At 48.0% G+C, this 17,475-nt stretch overlaps 1 protein-coding gene across 2 annotated transcripts in view; it reads right to left on the reverse strand.

Moving 5' to 3' along the window:
- Positions 1-467: 467 nt before the first annotated feature.
- The window catches only part of LOC114576750 (uncharacterized), a 58,358-nt gene continuing 41,350 nt past the window's right edge, over positions 468-17,475 (reverse strand). Inside the window, exons 5-8 of one of the 2 annotated variants that reach the window (XM_028667223.2) lie at positions 9,583-9,768; positions 5,106-5,283; positions 4,726-5,018; positions 468-4,618 (exon numbers count right to left, since the gene is read on the reverse strand). In XM_028667223.2, coding sequence (XP_028523024.2) covers positions 4,058-4,618; positions 4,726-5,018; positions 5,106-5,283; positions 9,583-9,768 — 1,218 coding nt within the window. In that variant the 3' untranslated portion in view covers positions 468-4,057. The remainder of the gene's footprint in view (positions 4,619-4,725; positions 5,019-5,105; positions 5,284-9,582; positions 9,769-17,475) is intronic. The other variant, XM_062083603.1, reaches the window with a different exon arrangement.

Below are 17,475 nucleotides of genomic sequence, written 5' to 3' on the forward strand. Positions count from 1 at the left end.
CGCCGCCATTCTCGTCCCCCCGCATCCCCCACCCGAGCAAACCCGTTTTTATCAGTCGAGGCGGTGCGATTTTACCCCCCCTCGGCTCGTTCGGTCGCCAGGTGGCGCGACGGGGAGCGTCGTCACGCTCGAGGGTGAGGAGCGGCGAGTAAAACAGTTTCGACCCCTTTCGATCCAAGGACCAACCCGCTCGGCTGCTGCCACCACCACCGGTTTCCTCCTTCCGAGGGGATGGTGTTGTATCCGACCGAGATTGATCCTCGCTTGTTCGACGAAACCCCTCCACGTTACCGACGCGATGCGTTATCCTCCGCGGTTAACCACCGAGGTGGAGAGACGTCGGTTCACCTCCCTTTCTCGTGAATTCGAGGAATTAAATTGCGTTAAATTGCGTGAACGCGGCGTTGAAATTCGCTAGGAGCGAAAATGTTTCAACTGGGATGGACGATGATTCAACATTCGTGGGATCCGTGTCCAATAGTTGTTTTATTTTGCAAAATAAATTGACATATACAACGTGGTATTTTGTAGCGAAGAAATCAATGTCCACACGTCCGTTCTAAAAAAGAGAAGTTACGCGGTGCGCCTTCAGCGATTACAAGTACAAGGTATGTATGCAAACACGACAAAAATGGGCCATGTGAGGTTACTTTCGATTCGTTCCGATCCAATCCCTCGAGGGGGGTGGGGGGAGGAGGAGGAGGAGGAGGAAAGGTCGCGAGAGGAAAAACGGAAATTGATGTGGGGTCGGTACAGGAAAAATTATTATTATTATTATTATTATTACTATTATGCGAAACGAGAAAAGAAATTTGATCCGTGATCGAAAGCTCGATATCGTCCAAGCTCAAGTTCTATCTCTTTCTCTCTCTCTCATTCTCTCTCTCTTTCTCTCTCTCTCTCTCGCTCTCTCGCTCTCGCTCTCGCTCGCTTAATTACTACGATTCGAATTTATAATTGATCATATGGAACGGTTGTGTGTCGAGATCCCCGGGGAGGGATCCGCGTTTAATCTTTAATTAAGTCTTACTTCGACGAGTCTCTACGAGTAATTTATCTCTAAATTATGTCCTTTACGAACCGATGATGCGCGATGCGGATAGAATACCAGAGCGTTAAAGAATGGAGAATGAGAATTTCTTTCTCTCTTTTTTTTTTTCTTTTCCTTTTCTTTTCTTTTTTCCTTTTTCCCCCTTCTTCGGAAATGAAGTGTGCGTCTTAACGATCGATCTCGAAACGTTTCACACACACACGCGCGCACGCACACACGCACGCACACTGTGTATGTAATAATCACGATTTCCTTTCGAAATTTTGTTGCTTCGCGTTTGAGAGAAATGCTTTTTTTTTTTTTAGAGAAATCGGGATCGAGAACGATCGGCCGTCGACGGGCATACGGAGCTAAGGTGTGGTGAGAATATTTCTAGAAATACGCAAGACATTCAGGTCTTATATAAAATTTACACTTGTCCACAGAGTTAGACCTCTAATACCACCTAGTAGTAGCAGTAGTAATAGTACTAGTAGTAGTAGTAGTAGTAGTAGTAGTAATAGTAGTAGTAGTAGTAACGATCACACGAGAAACTAAATCTGGGAACTAGATTTACTCGTTAGAAAGCGGGAGAGACGTAGTGGTACGTGATGAGTCGAAAAAATGAATCGATTCCGTTCTTTACTCGTGTGCGGTGTATGGCTAAGTTTCTTTTTTTTCTTCTCTCTCTTTTTTTCTTCCTTTTTTTTCTTTTTTTTTCTTTTTTTACGTACGATACTTAATCGCTAGATAGATGTAGCTACGCTCTATTATCTTTACGTGGACGTGGTGAATAATTGCCTTACTCGGCAAGGGTTTGTCGTTTTTTTCTTTTTCCTTCTTCTCTCTCTCTCTTTTCTTTCTCTCTCTTTTTTTTTCTTTTTCATCGTGGCAATTTATCGGCTCGGGCTCGACAATGGCAATCGAATGACAGGAGTTGCGTCTAACGGGTTGGTTGTTTCTCGTCTCTTGTTTCGAAGCGATTCCTCGTGAAACCTTCCAACAAATCTCGAAATTGGAAATTCGAGTCCCGTTTCGTTTTCAATTAATTGGTCGAGTGTGCTAAAAAAAAAAAAACGGCGTTACGTACCGCCTCCAAAAAAAAGGAAATTCTTCTTCTTCTTCTTCTTCTTCCTCTTCTTCTTCTTCTATTTGGAAAATAACAATTAGGGAAAGGGGGAGAGTCTCATCGCGGTTAACGAGGAGGCTGAACGAATTCAAAGAGGGACGTATTCGGTCCCCCCTCGTACAGATCCACACGCGATAGCACCAATATCAATCAACAACAACTTCGTTCGCGCTATTAACGTCAACGGAAGCGTATAAAATCTGAAATACTGGTAACGCGGCATTTGCATCGAAACGTACAAGTGATAATAATAATTACGATAATAATAATAATTGTAATAATAATAATAATAATAATGAGAATCGTCGAGTACAATCGTATCTCTCAGCAAATACGTTTCGTCGAGTTGCCCTCGAAGAGACCTCCTTAAGGAACTATTTTGGCACTAGAATCCACGTAACGTTAATCTTAAGCCTCTCTGCCCGACTCTCTGCTCATCAACGTTTCATTTAACTATATATATATATATATGACTTTTTTTCTCTCTTTTCTTTTACGTTTTCCATTCGTCCATCTGGAATTATTCTCCCAGATAGAATGATCCCGTAATCGAGAGCTGACTCGATTCGAGAGAGAGACTCTTACTTCGTTATCCCCATGGGCGCGTTAATAATAAAACGTTCCATATTGCGACGCTTAAACGCTTAAACGCTTATCTCCCTCCTATATCTCCTTATCTGTTTATTTTCTCTTCCCGCGATACGCAATAGAAAATTTCTTAGCAAATTCTTGGTTTTTTTTTAAAACAAATTCGTTTCCCGGAATCCGGGATACGATTCCCTTCGGCATCAATCATTTACAAAAATTCGGTATCCGTATACGATGTAATATCCCTCGTGGCGCGGATAGATGGATAGACAGTTGTACAAAGAGAGGTACGCGCCGCTCGAAGAATCTTCCGAACCGACGTTCGAAAGTGTTCGAACGAATAGCGGGGAGGGATGAGGAAGGAGGGAAATCGAAACATCCCAGAACGGTTTCGTCTTTCTTTCTCCTCCCCTACCTCTCCTTCCCCATCTATCGTTTCCAAAAAATTAACTTAATTCGCGTTCGAACACCGCGCGCGCGAAGAATCTCGTTCACTTTCCACAGATGCGGACTCTCGACGACCTCTCGACGACCCTCCTCCCTCCCCCCTTCGTTGTGGCGTGCGTCGCACACAGGAGGACGGCGCGTCGAGTTCGTTAGTAGACGATTGTTCCCCGTGGATCTCCTCGCTTTGGCGAATTTATCCAAAGGAGAGAGGAGGGGGGAGGGAATTAGAGTCGTTAGGGGATACGAGCTCGTCGAATCGAAATCCTACGGTTTACTATCCCCTTGGATACGACCAATTTCGACCCGCTCAACTTTTCCACCCATTGGTGATTTTTTTTTTATCAGTGCTCCTCCTCTTCTCGTCGTCTTTTCGAAGAGTTCTTCGAGCGACGTTCGAGTTTACCTCGGTTTTACCTCGGTGTCTCGTTACGGAACGGGTGGGGGGATCGTATCCCCCCCATCGCCGGAGAGTCGGTTCCCTTCTTTCGAAAAGAAGACCCGGATAAAATCTGTCGAAGTTGATGAGATATCTACAATGAGCTTTTCTTTTTTCTTTTTGGAATTTTTCCTTTATATAGATAAAAATCGTTCTCGACTGGAGGGGGGCGAGGTGGGGGGTCCCTCTTCTTCCCATTGGAAAGGACTCGGCCGTGGTCTAATTTTGATTTTCGCTCTGTGCGAGTATTCGAGGGGAGGGCGAGGGGAGGAAAGTAGAAGTGGTGGGGGAGAGTAGAAACCTCCTGGACTTTTCAAAATTTTTCGTAGAAAATCGTTTCGCATCTCTCCTATATTCTCGAACGAGCGATCGTCCGTCCCTCGAAATTGAAAATGGCGGACCGTGGCCGACGAAGAATCCGTCCCCATTAACTTTCCTTCTCCTCGATGGGGCTCACTTCGTTCTGAAGAAGCTCGAACTTGGGGCTCAATCCTGGGAGTATGCTCTTCGTGCTTGTCTTTATCTGGCTGTAAATGTCCAACGATTTCCTCGGCTCCAACTCCAATTCCAGGCTTTCCTCGATCAATCGGGGGGGGATGCTTCCGCTCCGTTTGTGACTCGGCACGAAGATCCCGGTCTCTGCCTTCTGATTCTTCCCCATCCTTTCGCCATCCTTGTGCTCGGGGGTCAGAGTGCCGTTGCCCAATTTCCTCTGCTGTTCCTGGAAAGTGTCCTCCTGCGTGTCGTCCTTGAGCAACGCTCCCGTTATCACCGGTTTATTCGCCTCCGCCCTCCCGACCACCTCGTTGCTCCCGGCTTTCTGCTGCTGTTGCTGCGTTTCACTCGGGATGCCGCCGTTCACCTGGAGATTCGGATTCGAGCGAACCGTGTCCGTGGAAATGCTCGCGTCCGTCGAATCCTGTTGGTCCATCGAGCCCCCCGACCCCTGAGAAACGTCCAGATTGTTCTGTTTCCCGGTCATCGATGGCTGAAATATAACAAGGAAAGTCTCGTTTCCTCTCGAACCAACAACTAGCTAGGAAGAATCTTTGCTCCTTTCTTTCCCCCTCGTCTCTCGTCGGATCGGTTACTCACGCTCTCCTCGCCGTCCCTCGTTGCCTCGACGCCGCACGGTTTCGACAGCAACGTCTTCTCGGTGTCCGGCGACTTGTCGAATTCCACCCACTTGGAGCCACCCTCCAACTTCCGGGATAACGTGTCCGACTCGTAACTACCCCCGTACATAGGGTAACCCAAGTGGCCGGAGTCGTACTCCATCTGATTCCCGTAACGATAGCTGGGATTGACCGAGCCTTGGCTAGAGATGGAGAGATCCGACTGCGACAATCCTGTGTTCGTGCTCCCGAACAGCCTCGTGTTTTCGAAACCTGTTGCGGCGTTTTCGGTGTGAAAAAGACGAATCCATTCTTTCCACCCCTCTCTCTCTCCTTTATTCGAGTCATAACGAAACGTACCCGACGTCCGATCCTCGGCGATTTCTTCCCTGTGAACCAGAGCTTGCTGATCCACGTCGTCCGTGGATCCCTTGCTGGCCTCCGCCCCCTCGTTCTGATAGCTCGGCTGCACCTCGACCACGAACGAGCACCCGTTGTCCTGGTACCTTGTGCGAGTCTTGTTATCCTCCATCGTCACCTAGAAGCATCGAGAACGAGAATCAGAAAGAAAGCGAGGAATTAAAGGAATTCTTCTTTCTCCACCCGCTCCAAGAGGGATTATTTGAGGGGAGAGCGAGGTATTAATCAAGACGGTGGAATCGGCTACCAGGGAGGGAGGAATAAGACTGATCGTTTGACGAACGATGGTGTCGTTAGGGAGGTTCGTTTCGCAACTCGCCTCGCAATCTCACCTCTCGACCCCACGCTGCCATTTCAACGGTGCAACGTGATCAGGCTGTACGGTTCAAAGCATCCCGCAATTACGAGCTCGATGCATCATCAGCTCTTTTCCCCCTTCGGTTGTCTAGTCGAGGCGACAGCGGGGGTAGAAGGGAAGAATCAGATTCGTTGCTCGATATTGTATCCACTCGGAGCGACGACGAAAAGAACGATTATTACATTCTCCGTGCAAGAGCACGCGTGGAAGGCGAGGAAGGAGCAGAGGATCGATGCGGCTCGCGTCGAGAGACCGGCAAATTAATTTCCACCCTATGAATTTCGTAGCCGATGCTTCCAGTATTACCGGTTGCCGCGGGTCGTGTATAAATTCGACCGCGATGGAAGTTACTCGAGGTCGACGGACCGCAGAATTAGTTCTCGCTATTGTTTCGCTCCTGCTCTGTTTCTCCTCGCCCACGCGGCTCTGAATTATCGGTGACGTCGAAAAGGGAGCTCAGCTCCTCCGAGGCAACCGTCAAGAACGCGACAAGAGCCCGACTTTACCGAACGTCTCGAGCGCTGGAAATCAGAAAATCTTCCCTTTCAAATCCAAATTAGTCGTGCTCGTCACGAGAACGGAATAATGATTTGCCTCTTCTTCGTTTCCCATTCGAATTCCGATTTTTGAATGTATATCGCGACTATTCACTTATCAAATTACTAATTGATTTGATTATATTTGATCGTATCATTTCAAATAAAGTACTGTACAAGTTTGAAGCGAAGAATCTTAATCTTAATTGGAACTATAGAAGATTGAATAAAATATTTATAAGATTTTTCGATTGTGAAACAACTTTTCCTACTCCTACATCGGCGTTTCGCGATCGATTCCAAGCTTTCGCATCTCGTCGAAACGGGGATTGCCATTTGAGAATGGGACGGGACGCGTTTCATCGAATCTCGCGGTTGCCGAGCGGGCAGAACTCCGATCCCCTGATAAATTCTAATCACTGAAAGAAAGAAAGAGAGAGAGAGAGAGTGTGTAAAGTTTAACCTACTAGTCTACTACTCGTCCAACCTATATAATCTCCTAAGACGGATCCCACTCCGGATCCTCAAGACGTTAATTTAAAAGGTGAAGTAGCAAAGGGGCAAAAAGCCTTTTAGCAACGAATCGTTTGTGGCATCTACCTCGCGGCGTTCCTTCGTCGAGAAACTTGTGTCGAGAGTTTGGGATAAAGAAAGAAAGAAAAGGAAAGAAAAAGGAGAGAGGAAGGGAGCCGATAACCACCTTTTTAACCTGTTTTTCAGGGAAGGGACAAAGAGGGTGAAGCAACAGTGAAAGCTTCTCCTCGAGGAAAAGCCGAGTCCCAAAGGCGTCGTAGAGTCTCGCAGTTTTTTCCACGACCCCTCGCCGAAAATCGTGGCACGATACATCGAGCGAGAAGAATCGCCCACCAGAGACGTAGATCTCGCGATGACGAGTGATAAGAGAGAAAACCTTCGTAAGGAGTCGTCCAGGGAGGGAGAGAGCCGTCGAGTGTGCGTACTTACGTATGCGTGGGGGTGAATTGAGGGGACCAGAAGGGGGTGTGCCGCTCGAAAAGGAAAATGGGTCGCCTAAAGTTTCGTTCCGCTTTAAAAGCCTGGAAATTTGGGGGAGAGAGAGTCGTCTTGACATCCTCTCTATCTCTCTGTAACGAGGGTAATCGTGTCTCTCCTCCTCCATGGCGAATCCTCGGCCAGGGGACAACCCTGGCCTTGCTCTCGGCCCTTCCGATTATTAAACATTGAACTTCACGATCCATCGATGAAACAGCTCGTACGAAATTCCTGTTTATTCGGGAAAACGGGTGGAGGGACGGTCGGGTGAAGGCATTGAAATTGAGATGCAAATCGGAAAAGGAAAGGAAAATTTGTCGAAGGGGACACGAGTTGAAAGGAATGGGAATATCTGGGCGATATTATGTATCGTCGTATAAAAATGTTTGCTCCTCGTGGGGATCGTAGAGAATTTAATCTTCCGCGTAATAAATTAATCGATGCATGATAAGGGTGTTACCGATCACGCGTTACTGATCCCGGATGCTCTACTAAACGGATGACGCGTAGTTCGTGCTCCTTCCAGCCTCGTTATTTATACTCGTTCACTAGTTAATAACCTTTTATAACCCAAATTTCTTTTTTTCTCTCTCCATCCTCTTTATATATCCTACAAACGAGATCGAACGAGTTTTTGATCGAAACGAATCCGTCCGTCGCCCTTCTTTTGAAATTGATGAAAGTTTGTTCTCGTTGCACTTCTCCCTGCGGTAACCGTATCTCGAATTCACGGCCTACGCCTTCATTGCCTACGCCTTTCCGGAAATTATGCGACATCTAACTCGTCGAATTTTACAACACGGGTGCATTTCTTCGCGACAAGTGAAAGAGCTTTCCTTGCTCTTTCTGTTTTTTTAACCTATCTCCTCTTTAAAATATATCCTCGATTGTCTGAAAAACACTTTTTCCAAAGTGTACGGAGAAATAATTCCTATTTCCATACGATCGATTCTCCTCTACTGCAAAGGAAAGGAAGGGAAAGGCGAACGAACGAACTGAATCGGACGTTTTCACGAACGATGGCGCACTTGGTTCGAAAAAGGGAAAAAAGGAAAGGAGGGGGAAAAAAGGAAAAGGGAGAAAAAGAAGCACACTTAGTGCCTCGATAGTGTATTTCTCGAATTGCGAGGGTATTCCACGGCGACCCGGGGTGAACACCGCAGCTTGGCCACGAGCCAAGTATTACGTCCAAGCATCCCGAGCATCCACCCCTTATCCGGAACAAAGCGGATCGCGCGCTTTTTGCATTCCTTTAAAGAGGAAGCGCGCTAAGACGCTTGTCGTCGTTGAAATAACAACAGATTCGTTTGCTTCGGCTAGGCTCGACCCAGCGTTTCCTTCTTTCTTTTTTTTTCCTTTCCTTTTTTTTTTTTTTTTTTTTTTTTACTACCTTTGTCGAGGTAGCAAAGCCGATATCGTTGGAAACGATATCGTATCGATTCTTGGGCTCCGACAATAGACATCCCTCCTCCCCCCATCCCTCTCACAGTTTCTACCGTCAACCCCAAACTTGCTCGCCACGAGATCAGCTTACTGTTTCCAACTCGAAATTCTTCCATTGGAAACCGGTTGTCCACCCTGTGTTTATCGTGCCTGCTTCCTCCTCCCCTACGGCCAGTGATAATCCTCCCCACTCTTTCCACCGATATCCGGCCCGATCTGCCGTGTCGCTTAAACAGCGGAGGAAATTCTATTGCGTCCCCTCGGTGCGTTTCGATTTATCCGGACCTTGATTAACAACGGACGGATTGTGATGCGCGCTCCGCCGTTTACAGGGAGTTTCACGGATCCACGCCCTTTCCTCGTTCGATCGGGGATACATTTGCGCACGTCGCTGCCGTGTGAAAATTCGCCGGGAGGATGAAGGAAGGGTGGAGGGTGGCGAAAGAAGCTGCTCGAGAAGCTCGAGAGCGCGGAAATTTTCGAAGAAAATCTCTCTCCTCCCTTCGAAATGGAATTAAATCGCAACAGGTCCTTCTCCTCCCCTTCCTCCTCCTCCTTATCGCAATATTCCCTGCTGTTCCTGCGGATTGTCTCGCAAAAATTTCGTCGAAATTTCGATGAAATTTGGAAGGAGAAATCCCCTCCCCGACGAGATGAGCTTCCACGAGGATAAGTCTCCGAGCCCGTAAGTAGGACGGCGATGGTAGAGGCGGAGGCGAAATTGCCTGGTAACCTTCGACCTTACAGGGATCGCGGCGGCGAGTCCCCCGATAATTGCGAGCCTGTTATCCCTGTCAAAGAGGGGCCGCACGAGATCTCGTGCGGATCGATCTCAACGAAATCAACGAGGATCGAGAGAATTACACGTCCGATCGATTTTCCATATCATTGATTTCCTGCCGATTAATCCAGGCGACGATTAAACGAAATTTTGAAATTTAATTCGGGAAGAAAGATTCGATAAGATTGATCGAATCGCGGGAAACAACGGAGTGACGGTATGGGAAAGGCAGTAAGGGGGGAAAATTATTCCTTATACATCGTAGAATGGCGATATTCGAGTACTTACCGCTCTCTCCTCCGTCTCTACGATAAGATGGTTGTTTTTTAAGGTGAGGGTGATGATGTTCCCATTCGCATTTTTATTCGTGTTCCCAGGAGGCGTGTACTCGACGGGGGTGGCGGTTGCCACGTTCACATCCTCCATGACTTCGGTCTCGCAAACGTACCTTGGTCTATCGAGGCCGTTTACCAGCTGAAACGAGAAGAAGGAAAAAAAAAAGAAAAGAAAGGAATGTGAAACATCCGCTCCCCCTATTAACTCTATTAATAATTCCAAAAGCATCGACTTCTCTCGACCCCTCCCTCCCCTCAAACTTGTTATATACACACGCACACACGCACGCACACACATATATATATACATATCCATCGTATGAAGCAACCAAAAACCGGTCGGCCGAGTTCGCGTTTTCTACGAACACGTAATCGTGTGGGAGTTCGGTCGCAAAGTTTCGAGAGATTCATGGGCCGCTCGCTCGCCAAGTACGATTAAAACTTTTTGATCTGAGAATTTGCACAATCTCTCGTTAGATTCCTCCGCCTGGTTAGAGCTATTTTCCGAGAGAGAGAGAGAGAGAGAGATTCCATTCGATCGTCCAACGATCCGTTCCAGGGGAAAAAAAGAAACGGATTTCTTTCGAAATGAATTTTCCTTTCGAGAGAGAGAGAGGGAAGTGGGTCAACGACTGAAAGGAGAACATCACGAGGCGGTTAGGTAGGTTTGTAACCCCGAGGTTGACGGATGCGTAGTCTCGGGCGAGCCACAATTGGCTGCACGATCTCGGAATAACGGAAGAGCGGTTATCCGTCAAGGAGCCGCGGTTCTTCGTTTCCTTCGTCCCAGAAATTTATCATCATTCCCTCGTACGTGGCGGAGGCGGATCGAGAACGATGGACAAGTTTTCGAGAGACGAGGGACGGAACGATGCCGTGCATTCCTCTCTCTCTCTTTTATTTCCATCCGATTTTTATTCCTAGGTTAGGCGGCGTTCGCCAAGGATAACTCGGTGATGGGCGTTGGGTGACGCGGCAAGTACGACGTCCGATAAGGATAGGAAGATAACCGGAGAATGAAATATCAGAAGGCACGCGAGACGGGTTCGTTGGAGAAGCGTCGTCGACGTTGCTAGCGTTATCGACGAGAATCGAGCTAACCGAGGAGAAGGAGGAGGAGGAGGAGGAGGAGCGGTTTGGTTTATCGCGTTTAATCTTTCCTCAAAGGGCGGATGTCGGCGCGAGAAATTCTTTTCCTTTCCTCGTCTTTCTCTCTCTCTCTTTCTTTTTTCGCAAAATCACAAACGTCGACAAATGGAAACTAACTGGTCGGTGGATTTCTTTCCTTTCTCCCTTTCTCTCTTTCTCTCTCCAGTGAGACGTCTGGAGAGCGGTGCAACGTTCGTGAATCGTTTATATTTCTTTAACGAACAACGAACGAGTAACGAGTAGATTTTCACTTCGTGTTGTCGACGTCGAGAAAGAAACCCGTTTCATCTTTCTTCTGTGGATTACGCAACGAGAGAGGAGGAGGAAGAAGAAGAAGAAGAGGAGGAGGAGGAGGAAAGAAGGGAGAGCAAAAAAGCACAGCTGGCTCGTCGATAAAAATTTGATATCGAACTTGGACGCGGAGAAAGTGTCGATATGTTCTTTAGAAATTTTCCAAAGGGAGAGGACGACTTGTTCTCTCTCTCTCTCTCTCTCTTTCAAAAATGGATAAATATCGTAAATGCATCTTGGAGGCCGTCCTCCAGTGGGGCTCCTTTGTCTCTCGTCTTTTGCCTCTCGCGATAAGGCGCGACCCTTACTCTCAACCCTTACTCTCCCCGTCCAAGGCCTGATTGGTTCATTGCCTCTCGATGATCGTCGTTGATTTGGAAGGGGCACGATCGAGGGTTCGTTAAAGAGACGATATCGAGAGGGAAATTATTTCCGGCCCCTCGGTCCGCTCTTAACTACCCCCTTTATCCCGATCACCTCGAAACCGGATCACCTCACGACACGTTTAAAATTCTTCTGCTCGATTTTACTTCCCTCCCCTCCGATCCTCCTTCTCAACATCGAGATGTATATGTTTGCAAAGAGTAAATCGTATCAAAACACCCAAGTTTTTCCACGTTTCCGGAAACTCTTATCTCTCCCCCCTCCCCATCCTTCGCACGATTCTCTTGGAATGTACGTATCGATACCGTCAATTCACGGAACACGCGACGCGTGCTCTTCTATGTAACAGTAACTGGTCGATCGAGCCTCGTCGATAACTTCCTCCGAGTTAGAGTTGAAATTTTAATCAATATCGGGCTTATTTTATCCGGATGAAACCGAAACACGAGACGCCTGTCCTTTTTTTTACCTTTTACCTTTTCTTCTCATCGATGAAGAAAAAAGAAACGTGCATCAAATTTCCAATTTCCACAAATTTTCTACAAATCTTCCTCGTTTCTTCTTCGTGGAAAAAAATTGCTCCGTTAACAAGTTTTTCGCGGATCTCCTGGACACAACGAGGATCTCCTCTCTCTCTCTCTCCCTCAGGGTGCGGTTGAGTTTCTTTCAAAGATCGGGCACACGAGGAGGGGTGACCCCTTCGGTTACGGCGGATCGCTACCTGCTCCCCATTAATTGCTCCCCCCTCGGATCGGAATCATCCGTCGGTGGAAGTTTAGCGTAAGAAAGCAGTTAGCGCCTGCGAGGGATCGACGATTTGCCGGAAATTTTCGCCGCACAATTTTTTCTCATCGACACGCGTATCGATTTTTCGACCATTACCCATCCCCTCCCTTCATCCTTACGGGATCGTGCAGGATCGTGGATTCGAAGGAACTGGGGAGAGAGAGAGAGGACGGGACAGGTTCGAAGCGCGGGCACGTATCATCTTAATTGGCCGAAACCGGGGATCCGAGGGATTAACGCGATTAAACCTGATTATACGGTTCCAGGAGGGGAGAGGAGGAGAGGGCTGCGTTAGTTTCGAAAAAGCTTAGCTTTCCGTTTTTAATTGGTATCGGAACGGTTATCTGGGGGGAGGGGAGGGGGAGGCGAGATCCTCGGTATGCGGACGCCTTTTATGCCTTCCTCACCGATCGAAGGAGGGGGTAGATAATGCGGTCCGAGGGGGCTAATAAAATTAAAATGCGCGGGTATCGGTCGAAAGATAAAGACGGTGGAAAGATTCTCTCTCCTCGTTTCTTCTCTTAAGAAACGATATTTTTTTTCCGCGCATCGCGGATTCGACGATTGATTCGGATCGATACAATCGCGCGGCGCTTGTGATTACATTTTTATACGGCGACGGCGTGTAAAATTTCACGTGTCAACCGACGGCATCCGTCTCCGATTTAATTGAACGATCAAACGATTGTTATCGATTCCGGCAACCGAGGATTACATACCGCGTTACATAGATTTGTTCCACCGTGATTCACAATTAGAGGAAGAATTCGAATTATTGTAATAATTGGTGCGTTTTATATCGGATAAATCGATCGTTGATTCGTCGAACGGGGAAAGAAATTACCTAGAGAGAGCCGCGATCGGCAACGATTCGCGCGTAGAAAAAAGAAAGAAGCCTGCGGTGGCGCGCGCGAACAGACCTCGAAATACCTTCACGTTCGTACTTACGCGGCCGGGCTACGACCTCGGGAAGAGCGATAGAAAAGTTGATAGTCACGTTCGCCTCGGCTAGACACAGTCTAGACGTTAGATTCCTAGACCGGTCGGCCAAGGTAACCCATTCAGGTGGGCGCCTTGGATCGAGATACCCCATCGGTCGAAGGGATCGGCCGCGATCCCGGTGTAGGCAAGAGAAAAGGAAAAGAGAAACGGTAATTCGAAACAGCACGAGGACGACGTTTACGATTACAATTTCAGATCGCGTCTGCCGTCTACGACGGAATGAGAATCGAAATCTAGGCGTGCTTGTTTGCATAACAAGACGAATCGTGCTGCTTCTAACAATATGTGTGCGCGTCGTCGTACAACGAGTCGAAACGTTGCGCTCGATTTCCGCAAAATCGACGCGCTACGGCGCGAACGAAGTCTCTTAGTCCAAGGAGGACGGGGGTTCGGTTATCGGTGCCGAAAGACGATGGCTGTATACACAGGTGAGTATACGCGTGTGGAGGCGCGAGTTCGAGGCGCGTGTGCGTGTACGTGCGTGGCTGCGGTTCGAGTGGCTTGTGCCAAAGGGTACTGACCCTGACCCAAGGGGCATTGCTCCTACGGTGTGCGTTTCTCCCGTTCCTTTTCTGTTAGATCGCTCGCACCGGCGTAGCGACGGCTTGGTAACGGCCATCGTCCACGGCCGATCTTTTTCAGCTACGCGCCATCCTAGACTTTAATCGTCGCCACCGTTCCCTCCGCGGGCCAAATGGGAGAAACGATCGGTACGCGACCAGCTCCGTTTCCAATTCCCCGCGCTGCCTCATCCACGACGACCGTGCAATTATCTCGTTGGAGAATCGTTTCAATTTTGTTTACTTCGCTTCGAATTTGAGACACATTTCAATGTACGATTATATAATTCGAGAAGAATAATAAACCGAAAGATCGGACCGCGCTTTTTCTCGTTTAGAGATTTTTCGGTAGAGAGAGAGAGAGAGAGAGGGAGAGAAGAGAGGAGCATAGTCGAACGATTTCGCGTTCCGATTTCTCGATGGTCGTTCGCCTTCCCCATAAAAGGTTCGGCTAAGATCGCTCCCCGATCCCCTCGCCTCGCGATCCTCTCCCTTCCAACGCGTCCTGTAGACGCGTACCGTCAAGAAAAGGATACCACGTAGACGAGTTTCTGGCCGGCCGGTGTCCTATATACCAGGCCTTTCACCTTTTGCCGCGAATCGAGCCAGACCCTACCTACCATCTCTCGACAACTCGCCTCTCTTTGGTGCCTCTCCGCGTCATTTTTTCTCTCTTTTTCCCCCTTTTTTTCCCCTTCTCCCCTTCCCCGTTCATCCGCCGAGAGAAATTGCCACCGAGCGATCTCGAGTCTCGAATCAAAAATCTCTGCTCTCGAAAAATACAAAAACTCGTCCAAAAACTCGCGACGCGTGACGACGTTGTTTTCGCTCGGCGAATTCCGAGGAATCGAACCACGGTTTGAAACGTTGCACCGCGTTTTGTCGTTGCACTTCTTTCAATTCTTCCCTCCCTCCCCCCCTCTCCGAGCTCTCGCAAGACCACCCAAGCTATTTCGTGTTTTCACGCGTGTGAAACACGGCCCCGTGTGCGACGCGCCGCGACAGTTCAACAGTTCTCGAAGCCAGTTCGAAGAATGAAAATAGTCGACGGTAGGCATTCGACGGGTGAATGAAGTCACGCGATAAACACGATCGCGTAGGCTGTAAACAGCGTGCTTTCGAGTATTCAGAAATCCTGCGGTTTCTCGTTACGCAACCGGGCCGGCGATCGATCCATCGATCCATCGTGCCTCAAGATCGTGGCGGTGACTGTAGGTCGGCTGGTCAAACGGCGATAAAAAAAAAAAAGGAAAAAAGAAAAGGAAGAGAAAAAGAAATCGAGCGGGCGAGTGAAAATATTTGTGTAAGAGGAAAAAGGAAAAGAAAAGGGGGAAAAAATCGCCGTTAATTCATCGGCGAAATCTTTTACTCTTAACACGAAATCTTTCCTTCCAAAGATTATCTCTCTTATATAGCCACGCCTTTCGTTCGTCGCTGCGAGCGATCCAACTTTTTCTCTCCTTCTTTTTTTTCCTTTTCCTTTCTTCTTTTTCTTCCTCTTAAAAATAGATCCCGTTTCCAGAGCCTTCCATTTAACGCACGATTGCGATAAACTCGGCCGGTTTTTCATCCGAACGACACGTCACAGACGGACGTTACGCTGTCGCTCTAATTCGGCCTTGAGTCTAATCCTCGTCGTTGACCGCTGGTCACAGACCCCACGGACTAACGTCCGTTGCAAATGGGCGGCCCCCTTCTCTCTCTCTCTCTCTCTCTCTCTCTCTCTCTCTCTCTCTCACGGCGAAAAAAAAAATTCGCAACGTGAACGAGACGATTATTCGAAGAATATTCTCGTCGAGTTTTTCGATTATCTTCTCGAAATTGTCCCTCTCTCTTTCTCTCTCTCTCTCTCTTTCTCTCTCTGTTCCACGATGGGAAACTTGTCGAGAAGAATCTCGCTAGATATTACGCGCGAAATTTCCTCCTTCTCCTCCTCCTCCTCTTCCTTAATTTCGACTCTCTCTCTCTCTCTCTCGTCGAAGAGAGAAGCTCTTAAGAGACAAAGAACCCCGAGCAGGTTCCAAGTTTTTCAAAGAAATTATTTTAAAACGAGATTTCTCTTCCGAGGAAAGTTTAATATTTTTTTAAAACACGCTCGCGAATTTTTCACGCGCGGCGCCTCCGAATCACCGCCTCGAATTTAACGCTAACCGCCCGATATTTTCGTCCCCTCCCCTCCCCCCCCTCCCCATTTTCTATTCATAGAACAGGTGGGCATAATTCTAAGCATTCTAAAGCTTACGGACGCGCGTCTCAAGGTTACCCTTGCCGACGTCTAGGTTCAAGGTGGGCGAGCGAGTGGTGGCAAGCGGAAGTGGCAAGCGGCGATGCGTTAGCGAATTTCTTGTTACGGATGGGCGGGCTCGAGAGCCTCGTGGACGTATTAGACGGAGTCTGGTTTGGCAAGTTGCGCAGCGTATAACATAGGTTAGTGACACCGCGCGAAGGTCGTTCCTAGCGCGGCCAGACCGGGGCTGAGTCAAGCGGATCGAAAGGAATTGAATTGAGTCACAGAGAGTGACGCGATCTAATGCCGTTCTCTTTTTCTTTTTTATTTTTATCTTTTTTCTTTTTTGTTTTTTGAGCCGTCCGTTTAAAAATACGCATTCGAAACGACGTTTCGTCACCGCATCGCTTCCTAACCCGAAGAAGAAGAAGAGGAGGAGGAGGAGGAGAAAAAAGAAGCAAATATCCAATTCTCAGTTTCCAATTCCTATGGCAAACTTGGTAACTCCGTGTTTTTTGTTTTGCCAACGGATTAACGAACGAGTTCCCCTGCCCCCCCCCCTCCCATCATTATTATCATTCGAGGAATTTCGTTTATCCAAGCCAATTTTCCCGAGTCTCCAAGCTCGCGAGCGCGACTCCTCGTCGGCCAGGTCGTTGCGCGATATCAAAAGTTACCGACACTCCCAAAGTGGATTAAACGTTGCGACCATTTCCCAACGTCTGATCGAGCGTTTGAACGGTATGCGGTATGTGCCAACCCGTATCCTATATCTAATTTAGGAATTTCCATTTAGGATCCATCCGAATCCATCGAGTTTCGCGAATTCGAGCCTGCACGATTCTAATTAGAAATTAGAAACGATAGTCGATCTTTGGAGCGAGCGAAGCGACTAAAGTAAAAAGTTTTTACCCGATCCTGACGGAGGGGCGGAGGGGACACGTAGTGATTTTATTACGGAACCCGAATCGAACGATCTGGTTTCGTTCAATCGCCGCTTAAGTGGTTTAATTTCTTCCACCTTTGATACAGTATAGCTTTAAACAATGAGTCAATTGATACCGGAGGGGGGAGGGGGCGGGGAGGGGGGAAATAGATTGAGTCACATTCGCGGTGAGTCATGAATTTGCGCGCTAAACATAGAAACACTTCTCGAGCTGAATCGAGCTGAACGGCGATTCGAAAACGAGGAAACGTGGAATTTTGTCGAGGATAGGAATTTTTTCTTTCTCCTCCTTCCTTCCTTCCTTCCTTCCTTTCTTCCTTCGTTTCTTTCTTTCTTTCTCACTTTTATCTTCTTCGAGGCGGTCTCGATTTTCGTTATCGCGGCGTTGGCGACTACTAGAGAGACAGCGGCCGTTGTGTTTCCTGGAAACGCGGAAACGGCGGCCGATGATAAAGCCGCCGTTCTGCAGAGAGGTCTGCATAAACGAGTTCGGTTTACGTG

The sequence above is a fragment of the Apis cerana genome, linkage group LG13, assembly GCF_029169275.1.
Source record: "Apis cerana isolate GH-2021 linkage group LG13, AcerK_1.0, whole genome shotgun sequence".
In the NCBI taxonomy this organism is placed as follows: domain Eukaryota; kingdom Metazoa; phylum Arthropoda; class Insecta; order Hymenoptera; family Apidae; genus Apis; species Apis cerana.